This window comes from Neodiprion pinetum, chromosome 4 (assembly GCF_021155775.2).
Source record: "Neodiprion pinetum isolate iyNeoPine1 chromosome 4, iyNeoPine1.2, whole genome shotgun sequence".
NCBI lineage: Eukaryota > Metazoa > Arthropoda > Insecta > Hymenoptera > Diprionidae > Neodiprion > Neodiprion pinetum.
Window position 1 is genome coordinate 36,912,559 of NC_060235.2, and position 23,587 is coordinate 36,936,145.

Below are 23,587 nucleotides of genomic sequence, written 5' to 3' on the forward strand. Positions count from 1 at the left end.
GTATACCCCATCGGTTTTCCGTAAGTTTAGGAAACTTTTCTTCTTTCCAACTTCTTTATTTTTTTATTTTTATTTTATTTTTTTTTTGCTCTGTTCATCGAAACCGAAGCCTTGCACAAACGAGGACCGTATATAAGACACGACGCGATTATTTGACGAAACAAACTCTCTGCGATATACAAAATACACGTTATTTATCTTTCCGATAAGTGGGAAGAAATCTTGGAGGTATTTCCTCGGTTGTGCAACGCGATTATCCACTGCGGGTAATCCAATAGATACAGGAGATAATCTAATTGATCCGGGTTATCCTGGTGGTACTATACAGCCGTATTTATCCGGTGATCCCGGTACGACTCGATTACAGTGAGATCCCTGGTATTTTCTCAGCGAACGGTGAAGAAGGAGGAGGGATGAAAAGAGTAGTTAACGGCGCAGACAGCGCGCCGAGACAACTTCAAGATCTAACGAAGTGATACAACCCCTGCAGCGAGATGCGAACAAGCTCAAGGGAAAAAGTCGCCAAGAGTATTGGCACTAACTTAAATTTATCGATGGTGGTGAGACGGGTCTGCTTAGCTCGTTGTCGCTCTAACTCGGTGAAATTTGGCCGCCGTTGATTTTCAAATAGACGGATTCCGAATCGATTTACAAAATTTAAACAACTCGCTAGTCGTGAGCAATGCTCGGTGTAACGGTTTCCAAATTATTTACGGTCATATAATCGTATTCAGCGGATTCCACGCTGTAAAAAATGGCGAATCGAGTTAGCGATATGTTTCAGGATTCGAGATGAAGGGGATTAAGAATGAGAAATTGGCAACGCGATCGAATATAATTTATGTATATTACGGTGTCCGTTATTTAGAGTGTTTACAATTTTTTTTTTCTGGCGCACCCGCCGAACCAAATTTAAATAATTGAAAAACAATTCTCTGATGTATTGAGATGTTTATTCCAAGTTTAACCCGTGCCTATAAAAGGGTGGATTTCCCCATTTCAAATACACATGTTTCGGACACATTCTCAGTATATATTTTATTACAAGAATAATAATACTCAAACAAAACTGCAACCGCGAGGTGATAGTGAGCATTAATGCTACTATCAGAGAAAAAATTTGCATCATCATACCAGGTAATCTAGACAAATTGCACTTCCACTAAATGGAAAAAAGTTAGATTTCGAGGGTGTGCAATTCGTCGAGATTGGATGGTATGACGATGTGAATATTTTCTCAGATATCAGCACCGATGCCGACTAAAATCTCGCGGTTATAGATTTTTTGGAACATCGTTACTCTTACAATAAAATAGATTAGAAAATATTGGAGAATTCTTTTTCAATTATTTAAGGTTGAAAATCGTAAACACCCTAAATAACGGACACCCTGATGTATATACATTTTATATCTACGTGCATAGATGCATGTACGGTCAAATCACGCAACGACTATCATCAGCAGCAGTAGCAACTGTAATACGCAGGGGCAGGAAATTGTATGAACGCTGTATCACGCGAGGTGTGCGCAATTTATTCAGTATAGCCGTGTGGCAGGAAATTGCGGATAAACGGTGAGCGAAATGTAGAGTGAAGTAAATTAACACTGTGCAAGAGAAAAAAATAAAGAAAAAATAATTCAAAAATGATAAAAAAAATTTCTCAGCCATAATATACTTATCTGCGTGAAACTCCGCCCCGGGCGGCTGGGATTTGAAATAGTCTTTACGTACTGCGAGGGGCGGATAAGAAGGGGTGGGAAGAGGAGATCAGCCGGGGTTGCCGTCATTAGCGCGAGTCGCGACGGACTTATAAGCTGCATCCCTTAAACAACTTTTGCTCTGTAGAGAAGCCCGCGCGCACTTAGCGCTGTGTATTTTAAGCTGGGACAAAGAGAAGGAGAGAGAAAGAGGACGGAAGGGGGGATGGGAGAAAAGGGAGGAAAAGAGAGCCCGATATTTTTCCCCCTACTACCCCGTAGAAGAATAACGTCGAAATATGGCGCATCTGTATCGCGGTCTGCGGTACGTGGGCGCAATGAAAACCACTCGAGACCCCTCGACTACGCATCGGTACATTTAATACCACCCACTAGTCGGCGCGAGAGGAGGAAGTCAAGGGTGCGGGGGAAAAAGGATAAAGGAACGGCACGGATGAGGGGGGTGGAGAAGAGGGACGCGAATGTGAAAAGTGAAATTCCCGACTTACGAGTACACCGCAACGACGATTTACATGCCGAGACTGCGACGTGAAAATTCGCTAATAATGCGACACTGACGCGACTTGTATGATTTCTCTACAACGGTTATTTTTTTTTATTTTTTTTTTTTTTTTTTACCGCCGCGGAGAGTGAAAAATTTTTCCATTATATTTCGACCAGTAGGCACGATGGAAGTTTGTTATATACGGATAGAAAAACTCGTTGTAATCACAGAAGCGCACGTCAGGCGAGTGCGAGAATTTGGAACTGTACGTTAAGGGTAGCTGGTTTTTTTTTTTTTTTTCCCTCCAAGATACAAGCGCGCCGAAGAGGAAGAAAGGAAAAATTCATGTCTGTGGTAAAGTTTCACACCCTTGCCGGCTGGCTGAGCCTTACCATACAGCAGCATCAGCGGCAGAGGGTTGCTACCCACTCCAGCGTACAGAAAAAAACCACCCTTGCATAACCATAGCGAGGCGACGTACTTGCAGTTGAAAGACCAACGCCGACCGCGCCTGTCTGTATTTTTGTTTTTCTCGCAAAAGGGTTTCATCCTCGCGAGTAGAGACAAAATCAGCGCAGATTGAAAGCTGTAATTTTTGCATTCAAGGATCTCCCCTTGCCCTCCTTTGCCGATGAAAGATTCGCCTAGCTTTTGATTTTCAGGGACAATTTATAAATCCGATTCTCGGGTCGAGTCATTCAATTGCAAATCTATTATTCAGCGATTTGAACTTGCAAATTCTTGAGTGTTTGAAAAAATTTGATTCATTCATCTTTCTGCGATATTTTACAAAAGTATTTTCAAAGCAATAAACAGAAGTCGTAAGATTACCCGTGATTCTTGAGTTGTAACTGTGAAAGATCCCTTCAACAAGGTGTCTAATTTTTTCGGCGACTAGGAAATCAGGACAAAATAACAATTTTTTCATCACCTTTTTGACGATCCACAACTGCTTTGGCAAAATTTAAATGTGATTTTTTAAATATTTAGAGTATAGCAAGCAGCATTAACATTGACATTAACGTCTCGTTTTTTTTTTATTTATCGTCATAAATATTGCTACCACAACGCTGAAGTGAGAAATTTATGAAATGCTTGTTTTTTTTTTTTATTAAAAAAAGAATAACAAACAATACAGTTTTTTTGAAAAACAAAAAATGTAAACGAGTATCAATACTTTGTATACTCTGTGTTACCGATTAACCTAAAAATAAAATTTTCAGGTTCATTAGTAGAACTTCATGACATTTTATGACTCTTCAAGGGTTGCATTGAATTTCATGACATTTAAGAATTTTCAGGTTATTTCAGGTCGTTAGACACCCTGTTCAACGCACGTCGTTGTAACATCAATATGACAAATTACCGTCAACACAAGATGCGGCAACTTTGAATCGCGTCGCGTTGTTATACGATTCGAGAAATTACAGCTAAAAACCGTCACGTGAGGAAACTGACTCGAGGGTAGGAGGAAATAACGAGGCACATTTAGGCAAACGAGGATACAGTTGGTTACGCTAACGTTAGCAGAATGAAAAAAAAAAAAAAAAAACACACACAAAAAAACCACCAAGTATTCACTCGCTCGTGGACCGAATCGGCTAAAGAAGATATATAAGCGCAATCTGGTTTTTCCCATTTCCCTTTTTCAATTGCTAATTAATAATGTACGTGTGCCTTGTGCCTGCGTATGCGCAACAGTTGAAGAACGAAAACAACCCCTGCTTTATTTACTCACGCAATATGCGCGCCCCGTACCGTCAACGATTATAAATCGCCATTACAATAAAGCCTGCGTGGGTATGCGTTTAACCGTAATATACGCGTTTACCGTACCCAGCAGCAGCAGCAACAGCAACAGCAACAGCAACAGCAGTGCACTGTGGATGATAGAAATACCTGAATCCCCTTAATTAGCGGTAGCTACGACGAGTCGCTATTGCCAATCGCACAAAGCCACGTACTTCCACGCAGTCTACTCTTTCCCTCCGCCTCCCTCCCCGCCCCCTAACGCCACCTCTTCCCCCCTCCCCAGCTTGTCTCTCGTCTCTCATAACTCAAGACTCTCTAACTTTAATTGAATTTAAATTGAATTTAAAATATTAATATTTCTCTACATTACAGTTATTACGTCTACCTCCCGCTATCAGGACTACCGCCACCGGTTCCGTCTGTCCGTTTTTTTTTTTTTTAAATCTTTATTTTATTTTTTTATTTATTTTTTTTTGAGCCGTAGTAGCGGCACCAGGAGCAGTAGCTTCACAGCCTCGTTGAATTAGTTAGTTAATTAATTAATTGATTAAGTGTATCTCTAAACACCTGTTACGTATACAATACGGGCGTCGCACGCTGAATGTTGATGTACACTTTTAGATTAGCTATGTATACAGATAACGTCGGGTTACTATTCATGGTTCGCAGACGGATCGGATCTCGAATCGGTGGTAATGAGATTAAGAATAAGATTCGCACGATCTATCTCTGCGTCAGAAATATATAACCGTGTAACGTTGGTAAGATTGTAAGAATTTTTTTTTTTTCCTACACTCAGCAGTCAGGATCAGAGCCAGCTTTTCCGGCTGAAATCGCCACCCGCAGATTTAAGACCGTTGGGAAAAAGGACTGACAAGTGAAAATGGTGGGTGTGGGAGAAAGAGTCAGAGAACGGAGAAAAAGCAAGAGAAAAAACTTAAAATGAAAGTAAAAAATGGAAAAAAATGAAAAATGAAAAAAAGAAAATAAAACTAAAATTATATATAGAGGGGTCGCGTTAGCGTTGGGATTAAACCGAGTAGCGCGGGGCGAGCGTAGCTTTAAAAAGATAATTTGGTTCTAGGTAGTCGTCGGTTGAGCAATACCAGAAGCATAGAAGCGGTTGTAGCACATCAACGGTAATAACTCCGACCGTGTATATTACGTTTAAATTCATGACTAAGCAAACAGCTGGCTGAGTTTGCGGAAGTTCGCAAGTCCGGACGGACGGGCAACGAGGCGGAGCAGTTATAGTGCCGGGCCTTTCGAGTTGACCCCTCAAGGCACTTTCAGTATTTGCTTTGACTCAAAGTTACCGCTAAGTTAGTTACTATTACCAGTTACCGTTTGATCCAGATTTGCAGGTGTATCCAACCGCCCGCCCGTCTGTCTTACGAACGGCGCTTCTGCTTCTGCCGCTGTTGCTGTTGCTGTTGCTGCTGCTCCTTACGCACCACCGTATTTTCGGGTCCTGTGGTTCGGGGGTCGACCGCGGTTTCGGATAACTTCGATAACGTTACGGATTCTCTAAACGGAATTTCCCACACTCTGATGTGTTTCAGCCACTCGCCCTACCCAACTTTGTCTTGAGGAAGTTCAAGCCCAAAACCGTAATTCAGGTGCCTCGGTAGGTACTTATCAATTACCCTTCCTCATAATCACGTTGTAACCTCCCTGCTTTCTCAGTTGTCATTGAAACCAGATATCACGGCAGAATTAACAGGTTTGAAGTATCGCTCGGGTCCGAGGATAACTTTACAAACATCGGCGAACGCTCCCTCAATTTATACGTTTTTCTCTTCGGCTAGAAATTTCCCGGTGCCGATGTTGTACGGAGTTAGACGCGCGCGAAGGACGCTAAGCGGCTTGTTTATTCGGAAAGGATTAAAACGATGCATATGTGGCAAAATCGCGTTCTTCAACTACATAGGTACACGAAGAGAATAATTACACCGAAAGGGGGAATATTAACGTCGCAGCGATAGTTTCCTGCGGCCAGAGGCTGACCATAAAGAGTGTATGGGGGTATGGTACGGTGCTCGGCATGGCATGGATTGATTATCCCCGTAACCATTTTGTTACAAGCACATATTCCGACCCAAGGACCCGACCCTTCACCGATGCTCGACGGTCCTCCGACCGCGGTGAAATAGTTGGTAAAATTTGTAACGCGAACGTAACGGTGCGCCGCATCGTTGGTTCCCGCACAGTTGCTCAAGTAATAAACTTTTGACGAGGCTAAAGCTTGCCGGGCGAGAACCGTAATGAAAATTGACACTAACGGGTATTGTTTCTGGTTCGATTTCCAACGATCCGAACGAGCATTTCCCGCAATATAAACCCCCGGCTTCGAAACTTTTACGCGTTGTTACCCGCAACAACACAATATTGTGCAGCACCGCGCTATTCCTCTCTTATATCGCACCCCAAATCGTATAAAAGGAAATTCGGACTCGGTCCGGTTACTTCGTTGGTTACTGGCTCGGGTCCCGATCGTGACACGCAACCTTCGATCGAAGCCTGCCACTCCAGGCGAGACACCGCGAACGGATCACCGAATTACCATCGCTGAATAGTATTCACAGGATTTCCATGTTATTCGAATATTCCGGCAGCGTTGGCAAGCTGCAATTCTAACGAATATTGGAGCGTCCAGGTTTAATCCCCTTTAGGGCCAGGCGCTCTGACTGCCTGATGAAAACCAGTATTACGATGCAGCTACAATTTGCAAGCGTTAATACTGAATAATTGATACGACGGTTCGTAGAATCGTTCCCATAACCAACAATCACGGATAGATATTTTGAGTCATCGTGTTTATATCTACCAAACGGATCGTTCCACCGCTTCGTGAATCGTTGCTCGATTCGGCTCAATTGAATTCCGCGGCCAAGTGACAATGGGCAAGTTTCGGTTGCTTGTGTCGCAAATTCGATACACCGTCCCATTTCGACGATTGAAGCGACTAAGTTTAATTCGACGCTGATGTTGACGTTCCGGCAAACCCACAGCAAGTGTCTCTTCAAATGCCCCGGCAAACGAGCCGAAGGACTTTGATTTCTCCCGCATTCAACCCGAACCGCCGCCGTCAGTCGTTTCTCATTAGCGCGTGAAATGCGAACGGGGGTTGGCCATTCGCAACCTGCACCCTCCCCCGCCCCGCATTCACATTGATTTCCAATCAATCCAAAACTATCCTCAACGGATCAGGATAAAAGTGCCCGCGGGATAAGTGAACCGACCAATACGTGCCACCTGGCGTCATCGGCGTTATTTTTGTCAGCGAATGTTTTTTTTTTTTATCTTGATTTGATGTTGAGTTGACGAGCGTGACGATGATTGGGGAAATAAAAATGTTACAAAAATAAATAAAAAAAACCTGGGATAAATCTGGCAAGTGTAATTTGAGGGATCGAATGATTTACTACGTGTGGAATATCGATCGTTGTTCGCTCGCGGATCGGGGTTCATTGCCGCCGTTAACGTTTTGCTCCGGAGTGAAACGCGCGTTGTACCCTGAGGGAATCCTGGGAATTCCCGTGATTCAATCATTCAATTGTTTCTGGCATCGCTCGTCGACCGATCAGCGTTGCGGTCGTCAATCAATGCTTTCAAATTGATTTTCTGTACATCGAGTTCCGCGTTTAACTGAACTGCGGTAGGTATTACAGACTTACCTGATTTTTTCCTTTCAATACCAGGACGTTGGTCACTCTGCCGAACGGTATACCAAGGTGAACAATTTCCGCCTCCGTCACCTCGTTTGGGATGTTTCTGATATGGATAACCCTCGATGGCTTTCCATTGTGACTTTTGTCGAGCTTGGCCTGAAACAGAAACCGTTCGAAATGAGCATTCGCAAGCTTTCAACCAATACAAATTAATTCTCGCCAGCCAAATATAGACGTCGCATTCGAGTGGAAGCATAATAGAAACACAAAGGGTACGGTTTTAGGAGTTTTCTTTGAACTCTCGTTACCAGCCGAACCCTTCCGGTTCGTCAAAACGATAGCCTGTTAACCTCTCTAAATGATAGAGAAATTTATATTGCTAATACAATATCCTTTTCCACGTAAAAAAAGAAAAAGGTTAAACAATATCAAACAGAATATCCTCACCTCATCAACTGTTAACAACCTCCCTCCTACGTTTAGAAGTTAAAGTTTTTAAAAATTTTTGTAACAACAGACGAAACACTTTCAACCATTGCACTACTCGCAACTTCTAACGCCGTCCTTGTATAACGTATAAATTAAAACTTGAGAGTAAAATCCAAATACCAAACTTATTCATCGACAGACAGAAAAAATCGAGCAAATAATTCACACTAAATTAAGTTGGCGAGCGAAGCGCGTGCACGAATCACAGCAAATACGCTGTGAAGACGCGCAACAGCAACGAACCGCTATACGCCTCTCTCAATAATTTATTCCGGATATTATTCAGCATGATCGGCCATTTGTTGATCGAAAATTTATGCAAGAAGTTTCATCAACCGCCCCGTATAATCTCACCGTATTTATTTTACGCGACAAAATTTCCGGATGCGATCATTTGTTCGATATAAAATAAATAGAATAAATATGTGCATGTATATATCGCCCACGTATACACACATAGACGCGGGAGGGATATTTTTTACCCGTCGTTTTCTCGACGCGGCGTTAATTTGAAAAATCTCTTTCCCCGGTGCGCCTCGGAGCCGAGAGGATGGAAAGGGAGAACGAGAGAGCAGCAGCCCGACTGATAAGGATTTAGTAATATTTTGTCACTCGGGAGGCCAATAGGATGGGTATAGGTACCAGGGGTGAATTATATATCCTCCCCCATCGCCGGGATTATCCTATCGGAGCAGAACCCTTCGTATATTTAAATCGAAGCCCGGGCAGGAGCCCGAGGCAGAGTTTTCAATCACGCCTCAATCTAGTCAGCTCCACTCACAGAGTCATTCCCCTCAACGTATAGCCAGTCATTCAGTCATTCAGTCAGTCAGGCAGACAGACGGGCGTTTCCAACCCCCGTTTTCCATTCCGCCCCGCACCCTCGTCGTGTCCGAGGAGCCACTCCGTCGATCGGAGCCTCTTAAAACCGTTGTTGAGGTTTAAGCGAGTTTAACTGATCGGAAAACGCGCGTTCCTTACACCGAGATAAGAAGAATCCGGGTCGCCGCGACGCTCCTGGTGTGTGTATACCTATACCCAACGGCACCCTAATTCGAGGGGAAGATTCGGCGGGACGGTGATATATATACACCGGTGAATAGTCGATCCTCCCTCGAGTTTCAGCCTTCCCTTCCCGATTCTTTTTCCCTTCCTTGCAGCTCCTCCCTCCCTCCCTCTCGCCCCCTGAAACGCGAAGGCGAATATAACTTCTCGCTAACAATCCCCGATCGTTGCAAAGTATCAATTTGTAGAAAATATGTGTTTCAGGAAAGAGAAGAGAGAAGGAGAGATTGCAAAAAAAAAAAAAAAAAAATTGGGAAACGTGCGAGAGGTAATCCAGTCTCGTTTGACGACGACACGTTATAGATGTCTTGTTTCATTGGATCGGCGAGAAAATTTTCAGCCACCTTTTACTATATGCGTCGCCGAGGGAGTAGAAAGGAAGGAAATGGAAGGAGGAAGGCTCTTCGGGTGGACAATATTCAAGACGCCTCTCCCTCACCCTCAGCCACCCGGCGGAGGCGTTATCAACGTCGGGGGCGAAGAAAGGATGTAGCGACACAGATTCAAAAATCGTTTACAGGGGTGTTGGTGAGCGTCTCGTACGTATACCTGTACAGGCCTTGGTATCTGCGGGAAGACGGTTTTAGACTCGAGGTGGCGCGCGCCAAAGCCATTTTATTACAAACTACCCTCTATAAATCTTCCTCTTGCCGGGGCTCGTCCGAGCGCAAAAAGGCGACAGGAAAATGGACATCTTTGACGGGGCTAAGCGCTGACACGACCCCGGACGGTCAGGGGTCGAGGGTGTGGGGAATGATAAAACGAGACACGTCCGTCCGTCGGTCCGTCCCCGCCTAAACCTCTGACCGATCTTCTCACAATGCCCATCTGCGTCCCGTTTTCTTACTCTCCCCGCGATCCCTGGACCCCGGGACTGGCGCTTCTCTCAACCCCGAATCACGGTTCCCTTTCTCCGCCTTCCTTCAATAACGGGGCGGCCGGGCATCGCCGACTCATCGCAAGGGGCGCGAAGAGAGATGCGTTTGAAAAATCACCTGGAATGAGGCGGGGAGGGAGCGAGGGAGAAATAGGAGGGGGATAGAGAAAGAAACGAGAAACATATTTTTAATCTGTATCACGTGCCGGGAGTAGTTTCTCAGGTTGGCAGCATCATCCGTCCGATTTATCAGAGCCGTAACTTTGCCCGTCGGTTAATTGGATTTTTCTTATACCTCTAGATATGGGGTGAGATAGGTGGGTAGGTTAGAATAACCTCACGGCCGTGGAGAATCGAAGGGATCAGCTGATTTGGCCGACGAAATAACCTGCGCCCCCTCAAGAAGAAACAAGAAAAAAAAAAAAAAATTAATAAATTGATCAACAAATAAATAAAAGCGAAGAGACGGATTGTTTCACTTTTTGACAAACAGAAAAATAAAAACCTCCAGCAGTGTCTCTTTCTCCGAACAGCGATAATCGCAGCTAATGACTTCATTATTATTACCATTATCACCAAGGTGATTATTATTATTATCATCATTATGGTATTATCAACGTTATTTTTTTGCTTTCAACCGGAAGAATTAATTCATACCGTTCTCATTTGATCAGACCAATATTTGTCTAATTAAAACGAGTCATTGACGAGAGACGGGAGGGGTGCTAAAAGAGGAAGAATAAGCGACTGGGGAGAGCAGAGTGGCGATAGAGGCTATAGCCTTGGGCCTCAGCCTCCGTTTTTCCCTTTCGCGAGGAGACGAAACCACGACGTTGGTACTTCTCGTCCTTTTCTCTTGTACTCGGAGAGCCTGGAGGCGACATCAAGCAGATTTTTAAGCCCGAGGAGAAGAGAAAAGGGCCCGGCATCTCTCCTACCAGCGGAATAAAGCATTTCGGCAGTAATTTGGGCTGGGTTGAGCTCTTGGAGCCCCTGAGGGGCCAAAAATTAGGCCAGAAAGGACCTGGCGAGAACAGGATGCCGGGACACAAAGACCAGGAGAAGACCGGAGCATGAAGGTCCGTTCATTTTCATCCTAAACATTTCAAGATCATTGTTTTACGCGCGATCTTTAAGCTTGCTTTCAATTTGCAGTCTTTGCAGATATGATGATATCAGTAACAAGCGTACCGAGACCGGCAGATGATTTCGAGCGTCGGATCTCTCGGATTTTTGCTTTCGCAAATAAGCTCACAGTCGTAAATTGTACAGTTTTGTAGTTTCGTGAACGAGCAGACAATAGGAAGTACTAGAATGATATTGTGGACTGATGGTTTAGCTTTTTGCGACTGTAAAACGGATGTAAATGATTTCCGACACACAGTTTCTACTGACTCCACGAATCACGGTGTCGGTAGTTCTCTTCTCTGGTTCTTCTTCGTACTCTTCGTCTTTACTCCTCATATGCTCCGTATAGATCTAGAGGAAGCGAAGTCGAATGACGAATAAAAAAGGTTGAAAAACAAGCCTGCCAATTATTACACGATGAAAGTACGGACAGTGAGCAGGAGGAGAAATTTCCCGGCTCTTTCCCTCGCGTCCGAGCGTCTGATCAAGCCTTCTTCCAGGAAACACCAAGATGAGCAAACAAACAGTTTGTTGTCTGGTCAAACAACGTTGAGGCGATGAGGAGGTTCCGACGAGTACGAAATAGAGTGACCCTCTTCATTTCGTTCACGGAAGGCAAAGGACCTCCGAAGGACACTCAAAGTCAGCACTCGGCTCCTCTCCGACCAAACTGGTTCGAAACTCGTCCTAGTACCACTGACTCGTACCATCCCGCCCGGCCGGCGCGGCGGCATAGCCAACGAAGCCAACAGCCATGTCAATAATTGGACATAATAGAGGCAATTTGCGGAAAATCGATGGTAGGAAATCGGTGCATATTGGGGAACCCGTTTCCTCGACTGGATTGCCAGGTTTTCGACATCCGGCTCAATTAGCTTCGGCATTTCGCTCTTACCTACGGAACTTCCCCCTTATTCTCCCACCTTTCTACCTTCCTCCCTTCCTCCCCGCCCGCTTCCCACCCCCCTCTATTCCCATCCACCGCCCCCGAGGTCGTACTTCGACTCGACTTCCTGCGACGACGGAAGGTCGTCCGCCTTTCAAGAGAGGACGACAAAGGTGTGCGGGGGAGGTATATCCACACTTATATTATAAGAGGGCGGATATATCCGGGAGCAGCTCTTATCTCGAGCTCGACCCGACCATGGGATCCGGTTTGCACAAAGGATTTAATGGAATGCCAAGACAAGATGTAGACAGCCGGTGGGATACAAGGTAGTTGAGCACCTTGGGGTCCTCTTCAATTTCTCTCCTCTCCTCTCCCATTTTTTTTCTCTGCCCCGAGGCGAGCGGATGCTTCAAGCTGATTTAGAAGCCTCTGAGGTCCGAAAAGGCCGGACCGTGGAAGGGCTGCTGCTACCCCTCGTCGTTCACGAATCGACGATCGAAAAACCGGGGAAAACGGGTGCTGGCGAAATGGCCGAACCACTCGTGGCCACTCGAAGCCACCGCGAACCTTGGTCAAGACAAATGTCCTGCTGTTGCGTGGGGCCGCGGTCTCACTCTCTCTCTCTCTGTCTCTCTCTTTCGCGTTCCTTTTTCCACTACGAACTGGACATCTCGAAGCATCCAGTCACGCGGTGATAAAATTTAATTCCGAGAATCGCATTGCCGGTCAAAGAGTATAAGAAATATTGCAAACGACATGAATTATTATAAAGCCGGGAGAACTGAATACGTGCAATCGGAAATTGTGTATAAGTCACGAAAACCGGTTACGTACTAAAATTCTCCGGATAGGAGAGAACGAGAAAAAGTCAGGTATCACATTATAACCGCACGCACCGTACTAGTGATAATTTTGAGGATACAGAGATTGTAAAAGTGTTTATCACTTTTGAACCATTCGTCGCAGCGAGTTTGGCTCATGCGCAATCGAATATTATTCCGTATGCCAAAAAGAATAAACGAAAGTTTCCCATTGAGTTCCAGACAAGACGGGTTTGGAATGCTTTTCACGTACGGCGAGACAATATATGAGTTTCCTTTTCTCATCCTTTATTGAATAATAAATTGTCAACTATCGATTACGTCAGATATCGAAAAAACTTTGCCATACCGCTAGGCACAATAAATGTACGTATGTCTAATCGTGGGAAAATCGATGCTAAACTGAAAATTTGCACGTTTATACCGTACGAGTAATGGCTATAATACATCTGACGGCAGCCTCACACTATCACGTTACGTTTTCGTGACGAAGAGTTGAAGTTCAAATTGAAATATTGAAAATGAGGTATGCATCAGAATTACTCAGCCCCGGCTCTCTTTTGATTCATTATGAAAAAGGGATTGTTATCACCGACATCTTGATTCACACCCCTCGCGATTGCGAAGTTTGAATTCATTTTCAAACGCCCAGAAACGAGTCGATTCTCGGATTGCTTATCGAACTGTAACGCGTCGAATCAGGGTTGCTCGGGCATTCTAGAACTCATTTATGCGTTACACGTTCGTTCTTTCAAATGATTAACTCATTCGTTTGATCGTCGTTTCCATTCTGATTGAACTGGATAATTTCTATTCTAGCATCCGCCCCCCCCCCCCCCTCCCCTTCACCTCTTGTTTCGAAAAACTCAAACGAAATCGCTTTAATATTTGTTATCCGTTGATTGACAATACTGAACAAAATCGCCTGCGTCATTACAAACAGGTTGCCAGTTTCGAGACCCCTTTAATATCAGTCGATCCGATAATGCCTGAACATGTACATCAAATGAGTAGAATATCGAGTTTGGTAACACGTCGCGTGATTGTGATTTCCAGAAACTAGTGAAACGGTAGAGCACCAGGTAGGTAGCTAGCACCCACGTAACATTACGTATCTCGTTACATTATCTGATTAAGCTCATTCCATCATGATGAAAAGGGTCAGCGTCTGTAAATCGAGGATCGGATCAACAGAGCCCCGTGAAAGGAGTTTAAAACATCAAAGACAGGCGGTGCCGTAGATCTGGTACTGATTAAAATTCATTAATACGAGCTCATGTGTTTTTAATTTCACTCCATAATTCCCTAACGATGAGTAAATAAAATCGTCCCCATGACACACGTCTGGTGGAGGTTTTTAAAAATCCTTTCGTGCGCGGTAATCGAGCCTTGAACGGTTCATCGTCGGGAAAAACGTTTGTCAGACACGGAGTGAGCACTGGCCTTACCGCCAGAGGAGCCATAGCCCAACGTTTGCGGAGTTAAGATTGATGGGTTTCAAGCGTGACTTTTTATGATCCGTCAAATTCCGACGTGCGACATGTTTCAGGTAGTCCAGAAATAACAGCTGCGTAAAGCACGATTATGTTTACCGCCAGGATCGCGTTTCGTTTCGTTTCTTTCGCAGACCGATACCAGACGGTCATTCGCGATTAGACCGAAGCTCGCGTCGAGTTTATCGAATGTCTGCATGAATGAAGGAACGTATCGAGCGATCGTCATCAGCGTCATTTGAAGCGTGTCTCTGTCCTTCGTGCGAGTTCCTCGAACCAGGGTTATGGGTTAGTTGAGCTGCTCACTAATGGTCCCAGTGTCGAGTTTATTCTCCTGCTAGGCGGTGGAGACATTGCTAGAGATTATTAGCCAATTGCTAGCGCAGGATTGTGCCGCGTCTAGCACCTGGTGCCGCCTCCGCTTCTCCTCTTCTGTTCACCTCCTCGTTATCCTCCTCCTCCTCCTCCTTCTCCTCATCCTCTCTCTTCACGGCGTCTTATCGCGCGTCACGTGTCTGGCGGAGCCTGACAACGGTGCACCGCGTAATCTCCCCGTTTCTCAAGTGGCAATCCCAACGGATTTATCACCCCCCTTTGGTGAGCATTAATCGGTAATATCTATCGTCTTTCCGTGAGAATGGCGTGTGTCGCTGGTTCATCAACGTTCGCTTCATTTTCCTCGTTATCCTTAACTGATAAGCGTGAGTGGATCAAACCGAGTCCGATCCTCATAACAATTCCAGTGAAATTACACCTCGGTCTCGAAATTGAATTCCTCCTGTCTCAGCTATTCACTGTCGATACGAATGCCCATCAGCCAGGAAGCAGCGGTGAACTTTGCGCGTACAGGAAAAACATGATGCAGAATTGGCGCTGATTCTGATCAGCACGATTCTTTTCAAACTGTAAAAACGTCCGTTGAGAAAATCTAGCGTCTAGATTTAAGGCTCACTCGAGTTCGAACAAGAATCCAAAGCTCGGACAGTAAAAGCAGACTAGGAGAACGAACGTGGCGGAGGATGTATAACCGAGTCGAAGGAGGAGGAAAAAAAAAAAAATCTCCACTATCTACTGTAATCGCAAGTACTCGGAAATGGCACGATTTCATACAAAACCCTGACGAGGAGGATGATTTTTAGTACCTAGGTCAGCTATCCGCGATCTTTCTCTGCGTCGCTAACCGAGCGGCCAACGGTTTGCTGTTCTTACGAATTCACCGCACTCGACGAAGTTTACGAGGCTGTTTTCGCGAACATTTGCCGAACGGCTTCCGACTCACGGAGAAGGTTAATACAGCGAGTAAGAAATTAGGCTCGTGCGACGAAAGTACACCCCATTCAACATTTACTTAATTCTGAATTAAAAAGCAAATGAATAATAATTTGGCGTTAATCGAAAAGCTGCAGCCCCTGTCCCGGGGAAGGAGGCAGTTTCAGTTAAGTTTAACCTCAAGTTGAAGTTGGAGTTTGGACTGAACGAAGCTGCCGGGCCAGAGCCGCTAAGCTTTTCCTGCCGGTTCGCTCGCTTGCCCGTTTGCTCCTCCCTATGTATTCTAGGCGAGGGCACGTAAAGAACCAAGTGCCAGGGTGAATAAGGGTGGCGGAAGAAACGAGGGGGACACACCCGAGCGGCAACGGAGGCGGCGGAACAAGGAAGGCGAGAGAGAAACTCCGAGAGTTCTAATGGAGATGGTGCCCGTCGCCTGTTGCTTTTCTAAGATTGAAAACGTGTTGCGGAAAAGTCCCGACTTCGTGAACTTCCGTGAAGAGTCGAATTCAGGAACGACTTGAAACGTTGATAAATCGGCGCGATGCAAAACAAGAGCGGGCAAAAACGTTCTAGATGTTAAAACCGGGTCACCGATTTCTCGGGAGATTCTGCAGTTCCGGACTTCGAATATCAAATTTTTTAAATACATAATTCAAATATGACGTCCAATTTTCACGTGTAAACCCAATATTGTTCTCCCTGGTTCGCAGAGAGCAAGTTCTTTCTCTTTTCCTCTTCTTCTTTTTTTTTTGCAATTCTTTGTATTTATCACCTTCTTGGAACACGGAGGCGGCGGGATGATCCTTTTTCAGTTACGTTACGCGTGGGTGCAAGGTCATGACGTCAAAACTCAGGGAACGAAAATTGGTGGACGAAACGATCGTGGGTGGAAACCCCATACTTACCAACGCGAAGGAAATTGAGGTTTTTTTCAGAAATGTGAAACTTATCCGAGATCTTCGTGAAAACCGGGCAAAAGATTAGTAGGTAAAATATCAAGAGCCGAAACGCGGAGAAGTGTGCAGCGTAATATCGTTGTAATAAAAATGTTTTAATCGTGTTTGAATTTGTCGACGGAATAGATTCGAGTACATAATTTGCACCCCGGCGGTGTGAGATAACAATAAACCGTTCCACCTGAATCGTGACAATTTGCGCCTGATCTGTTTGCCCGTTTGTATAATACACGAATACCAAACGAAATGTGAATAAGAATTTATCCGTGTAACGAGTGCGGAAACAATTAAAAGGTCACGAACGATCGCGGTTTCGATATTAATTAATGACCAATAATGAGTTATTTTCCATTCGGTTTGGCGCACCGAGCGACGAACGCCGGAGGCATCCGGCAATTCAGTTTCCATTCGAGCCGTAGTTCAACTCTTTCCATTCCCGCCTATTGATTTCCCACCACGCATCTGGTATAACGTATACGTACATAAATAAACACATACCTGTATAACATTTATAGCTGTAAATTTACACAATTATTTTGTCCGCATCGTTACACCGCCTCAACGTATATATATATATATATATATATATATATACACGTGCCTATAACAAGCCGGAAAAAAGTTTACCAAATATTTGCCCAAGCTTGTAGTCGAACGAATCATTCGGCGACTGGTTAATTAATTTAATTATCCCTGACGTACCCCACGTGATCATTTGATAACTCGGTTAGCCCCTCAGCTCAACGAGACGCCTACGATCACGATTCCCTCGATTTTAGCAACCCTGCATCGGTATACGTACCTATATCGATAATTGCGGGAAAACATAAAATACGATTCTAGTAAAAATCGGCGCGAGAAATTAAAAAATGTATCGAATATCGAGGCAGAGATACATTCGCTCTTCTACGTTATTGCATTTTATTCAACCGCGCAACGAACGCGGCCGAGTCCAGCACCGGCGATGGTTCGTTTCTGTAACAACCTGCGGATAGGGGATGAAGCAAGCAAGCGTCTGAGGTGGGAATATCCCGCAGGATAGCTCCGAGCCGTCTGGAATCCCGGCGCTAGGACGCAGTGGGAATTATCGAGAAAACGTCAATACGCATTACCCCAACATTGCAAGCTGCAGCCCTCCATCGGCGAACGTTACACCCTCTCTATTTCCGTCGTTATATACGTAGCGTTTATAAAATGTCAGGGGGGTCGGAGATTAAATCTCGTATACGGTGCACCTACTGCCATTTCATTTTTCTCACATCACGAGAAATCAAACATCTTTTGTCGAATTACCGACTTTGGGAGCAAGTCATTCTTCTTTACGTTGGTATGATATTTTTACATTCAACCACCGGCGATCGTATTGTTATTCGTGGTACGTTAGCCGGGATCTGGTTTCAATTGGAATAACATATTCATCTCGTTCAAGCATAATCCCGTAACACCGCCAATAAGTGGTATTTGTTTTTCGTTGAATACACGGAGGGGGAAAGAAAAACGCGAGAATCTGCTGAAAATGCAAAAATATGAGAAATTCATCCGGTGGTTCATCATGTTCGACGAGTACGAGAAAAAAGTTTTTGCCGCATCCGATTGTAAATTTTTTTTCTTCTGTTTCTTGGTTTTTTATTCTTTTTCAATTCTATTTTTCCGAAACATATTTATACGTACAACGTGTACAAAAACTTGGATAAGCGAGTGTTTTATGCACGCTTTTTCCATCCCGTAGCTTTCGGCCATTTTATGCGCCGATTGTCATTAACCCCGATACGCATTATACATATATGCGAAGTATGTGCACATGTGCATATACAACATACCGGCACTTGATGAAAAACGGAGGACGGAACGGATGGACGATAGTCCTCTCAAAACTTGACTACACGCTGGGCGAATCGAATAAAATGATATACTCGTGAACGGGGGGATAAAATATGATGAAGGGAATGAAACGCACGGGGATGAGAGGAAGTAAAACGGAAAAAAAAAAAAAAAAAAAAAAAAAAACGGGTCAGACGAACGAGTGGTGAAAAACCTGCTGAGAGACGGAGGTGGAAGTGAGAGAAAAATATACGAGTGAGAGAATCACCTGTGACAGTTGTCGATATTCGACGGATTAGTCCGGTGGAATGTAAAATGTTTTCGGTATATAGATGAATACACACACACGCACACGAGCGTAATTCTTCATTCATTTCATTAAAATTGAAACCTGAAAAATGGATCGGCCCGAGGTGAGGTGAGGGGGGCACAAAGATGGTCGGGGTAGATGAATCGAAATTCAAAAGCGGTCGATATTCCGCGGTGTTGATAATTAATTTTGAACAAAAACTTTTCATCTCAATCCTCCACTTTTCGTTTTCACTTTCATTTTTGTCCCCTGTTAATTACAAGTTCGACCGTTGAGTACGTTTAGATGCTAAAAATAATAACGGTATTGAAAAAGAAAAAAAAAAAAATAACATATTACGAAACACGTAAATTGAGGAGATAATAAAATCACGCAAAGTGAACTTACCTTCGCGGATGTGGATGGAAAGTGCGAAAAAAGGGCGATACGTGGCAATGATATGCGAGAGGCTGGAGCGGTGCAGTTTATAACCCGAGATAGTAAATTCCGCGGCATCGGATGCGGATAAGTTTATAATCGTAGGAAAACACGCGGCAACGTCGGTCCGAAGATCTCGCGTAGACGAGGCTCCTGGATTCGTCCGACAGAGTGCAAAACTATCGTAAACTCTGCCTGAACTCTCCGAACGTCACTATAGGATTCGAAGCGATGCGAAAACTCGGCGAGGTTCGAAGGACATCCGGCTTTACGATTTACGCGTAAAGATAAAACGCCGAGATACGGAGGATGCGAGGAGATATGAAAGTCAACGGCAGCGGTAATGGCCGAACCATTACCAACCATTACCAACCATTACCAACCATTACGAACCAGCAGCGCTGCAGCGACGGAGAAATTTTATCGAATTTCTTTGTCCGATGGTCAAGAGTCAAATGTTCAAGTTCGATCGATTAGTTTATAATTTTTATTTCACCGTTTAATCTGTGCAAACAAATACAATATACATATGTTATATATATATATATTATATATATACGTATAATAATTGTCCATATAAATGTAACAGCCGACGGGTGAATCTGAAAATTGCAGAGGTTGAAATAATCACGAAAAAAAGAAACACTCCTCTCTAGTCTCTGTTTTCCAGTTTCTCGGGAGGATTGAAAGTGCAGACCTAGAAGCAACCTTTCATCTATATCTGGGTTGTGATAAGAGCCTTGGAACGGTATTTTCTGTTTCACGTATCCCTTTTTTTTTTTGTTTTTTTCTTTCCGTAGACTTCTTTTTTCAAAAGTCTTTCACTCGCTTGTCGCGGCATGAGGGAGAGTATAAAATATCCACGGCCTATGCGGAGTCGCGTGTGTGTTATCTGCGTGCAGACATCTAGCTAATCCAATACGGATGACACGTGGAACTCGGGGCGTTGCACACGTACACGTATGTCGTACATGTACGAGTATATTTCACACCGTGATAGCGATACCCGCGACCCGGTCCTCGCACGCGTTTTCATGCTGTCATACATCACATATTACATACGTACATATACAAGACAGGGAATTTACGAAACTGTAACCTTACCGTGACAAAACACACCAAAAGACCAAGAAGAAAGGTGAAAAAAAAAAGAACATCAGAACGGTTGTGTCTTGTGACATGTACTGTCTATATATTGGTGCAAAACTGCATCGCGGCGCAGAGAAAATAGGGTTCGCGAGCGAAAAGTAAATGTCAAAAGAGGCGAAAATTAAAAGGCAAAGGAAAATGCTGTTTATGCCGCAAAACGTGTAACTAGTTGAAAGTCAGAAACGCAAGACTGTTTTCTCGATTCGTTTCTCATATTTCATTTTTATGAATATTTGATATAGCTTTTGTGTCTCTACAATCTATGAAGGGCCATCTCACCCTTTGTTACAATACATATTTATCTCGCATATAATACAGGTAGCCCAGTTTTTCTCAGGTATATATATAATACTGTGTTGTTTGAGTGAAATAACGGCAATACTAACAAAAAAGAAAAAAAAAACCATAAAAACGTCGATGAATGGATGTAAAGTTGGAAAAGGGTGTTACTTGCGACGGAGAGAAAAAGTCGTGACAGGAAGATTTCAAGATTTGCACGAATTATTTCCTCCCTGCAGAGTATTCCGGAGTCCAACCGGGTTAATTAGTCGACCCGCGGACCGTCGACGAAGCGTGGAAATGGCTTGACGTTGATCTTGGTTTTATTAGTTTTACAGGAGTTGGTATAGTCTGGAAGCCGGGATTATTGATGAAGCTTTAGCGGTGGGACCGGGAGGCGACTTCACGTCTGCCCAACGTGCGCCAAGCCGGCGCAGGAAAAGGAGGAGAAGGACGAGGACGAGGACGAGGGCGAGGAGTGTGTAGGCTCGGGGGGCTGTTAACACAGGGCACGCTGGCCGCCGAGGTAGGACTCTGTAACGGGTGACGCACGCGGTCCACGGGTTGTGTGATTAATTGCTCGGCCTTATCTGAGAGCAGATTGGCTCGTAAAAAGGGGATGAACCACGCCGATAAGCCCGCGGGCTAAAAACGTAGCCGTACATGCCGAGTTTCGATCTCAGGTGGAGATTTTTGAAAACGAATTTTTGAATTTTCCCCATCTTTGTTTTTTTTATATTCTCGTCTCTCTCCCCCGGTGTTACTCTCACTTTGCAAATTTCCGGATTGGGATGAATCGCAAAACGCCACCGAAGGAAGGGACGCAAAGTTTCGACCGCTGGCTGACCGCAAAAGGGTAAATCAAAGCGGATCACTGGTTGGTTGGTTTGTTGGTTGGTTGGTTAGTTAGGCTGGAAATTGAACGTCCTTTCGGCCGACGGGCCGACCGACTCGACTGCTGCAGGTAGCCGGGGGAGGATATTAAAAGAAATAACCCCGCGTGTATAAATATTATTTTGATTGATTACGATTCGGTAAGCATCTATCGCGTTTGCGGGAGAAAGGGAAGCGAAGGGGATGGCCGGTTAATGTTTTCGCGTTTGATTTATCTTTCCGCATGAAAACCGGAAATACGTCGCGTCCATTTGCCCGTCGAGCTTTGGGGGACTCGCGCGAGTCGCGGCATATTTAGATCTCTGCCATTCTTTTTTCCCATGTTTTTTTTCTCTTTCACTTGCGTTCCACCCCCCTCACCACCTCGTTTAATTTACCATTTTTTTTTCTCCGCAGTGGAATCGCCTGTCGTAACACGCGCAAGTGGTACGGAAGGCGAATCTAGAGAGAGAGAGAGGGAGAGAGAGAGATAGAGAAAAAGAGAAAAAGATAATAAGTGGAACCACGGCTGGAGACTTGAATTTAACAGGCTTATATAACCACTTCGTGGAATGAAATCTCGTTCCTGATGGAACAGGCGCGTAACCTTTAAGCCAGCTTGTTCCAGGAGCCGCATCCTGGGAAGACACGGCCGCCACTCGTTCGGCTCCTTTATTGGATCTTCAATTATTTCCAGGTCCCCTGATAAGAAAGCACTCGCTCTCTTCCAAAGAAGCTCCCTTGTGTCCTACGGACGAGAATTTAGCGGGCCGCAAAGATTGGGCGTATTATACGCAAAAGCCGCGGCGACCTCAAAAACGAGGCGACGGAAAATCTAGGCGCGTATACCGGGGCCGACGGACGAACATCCGGAAGGTTTATGAGCTAATATCCATTCGCTCATGCAGCTATCCGCGTGACCGTTTTATGAAGCAGCTTTTATTTGCCCGTTCACTCGGCCACATGGTGCCTGGCTGATGTCGCATCGTCGATAGTCGAGAGGGAGAGAGGGAGAGAGAGAAAGAAAGAGAGAGGAAAGGGGGAAGAGGAAAAAAGCGGGGGAATCGGGCCAAACTGAGATTGCTAGAAAAGTCGATAATTACTGCATGACGACCGGATTTTACATAGCCTTGAAAAATGAAAAATACCTCGATAAAACGCAAGAGAAAATTAACGATGTTCACACTGCAGAGGTGAAAATCGGAGCTCTGAAATTCACGAGTCAATCACTCTATATAACAGAGGCTTATCAGGTGGTTTTATTAATAAGTTGACCGACGCGCGCGAAATATCTGACCCCGATCCTCAACGATTTAATGGTTTCCGATGAACCTTGATCGACGCTGATACTGTTCAGCAACAGCAGCAGCAGCACCGAAAGAGCTTATATGTATATATTCTGCTATTTATTCCCGAGCGTACGGGCTTGATTTAGCGATCCTACGGATGGCTAAAAATTCACATCCGATTTTTAATGTAAATTCAATGATCAATCCCACATAATTCGCATTCTCTCCAATCCGTTCTATAAATAAGGCTACGGCAAATTTTCCGCAACGATTTACTGCACGGTAAAAAGGTTTTCAGGATACCCACCCCTACTAGACGCGACACTAGAAGCAAAGTAGGTACGAGTACGAGACGAGGGATGAGAAGAAGAACTAGGTAGGCGTTGCACCGACCGCGAAACTACAAAAGGAAAATCAAAGACCGTTTCACCGAGTGCTCGCCGTTTCAACAAGCCCCCCCCCCATCGCTAACTTTTCCCCGATATTTCATCACCGCATTGCGGCCTCGCGCCGAGGACGTCTGCAGGCACTGCATAACGCAGCGGCGCAACACACGGCAGTAACATTACGAATGGACTTTGAGCTTTCGCTTTTTTGAGTGACTCGGCGATGCGGGACGTCGTTTGTGCGAAGCGGCCGCTGCGCTTTTGTCGCGACGCTTCTCGTGCACTTTTGCGAAGTTCGCTTATCACGGATCGATGGTAGTCGTTGTGGAGTGAAAAGACGGCTTCTTGTCCACACCGATATACGGCAGTCCTCGCAATTTCGACACAAAAAACATTCGCGGAAAATACAGAAAACTTGCGAACGTTTTCAGCCCCGAATTTAGCTTCGT

At 44.7% G+C, this 23,587-nt stretch overlaps 1 protein-coding gene across 10 annotated transcripts in view; it reads right to left on the reverse strand.

Annotated features, from left to right (window-relative positions):
• Positions 1-23,587, reverse strand: part of heph (polypyrimidine tract-binding protein 1 heph) — a 358,510-nt gene that overhangs the window by 59,699 nt on the left and 275,224 nt on the right. For all 10 annotated transcript variants that reach the window (XM_069135784.1, XM_069135783.1, XM_046623389.2 and 7 more), the window contains one exon: positions 7,634-7,783. In XM_069135784.1, the coding sequence (XP_068991885.1) occupies positions 7,634-7,783 (150 nt within the window). The remainder of the gene's footprint in view (positions 1-7,633; positions 7,784-23,587) is intronic.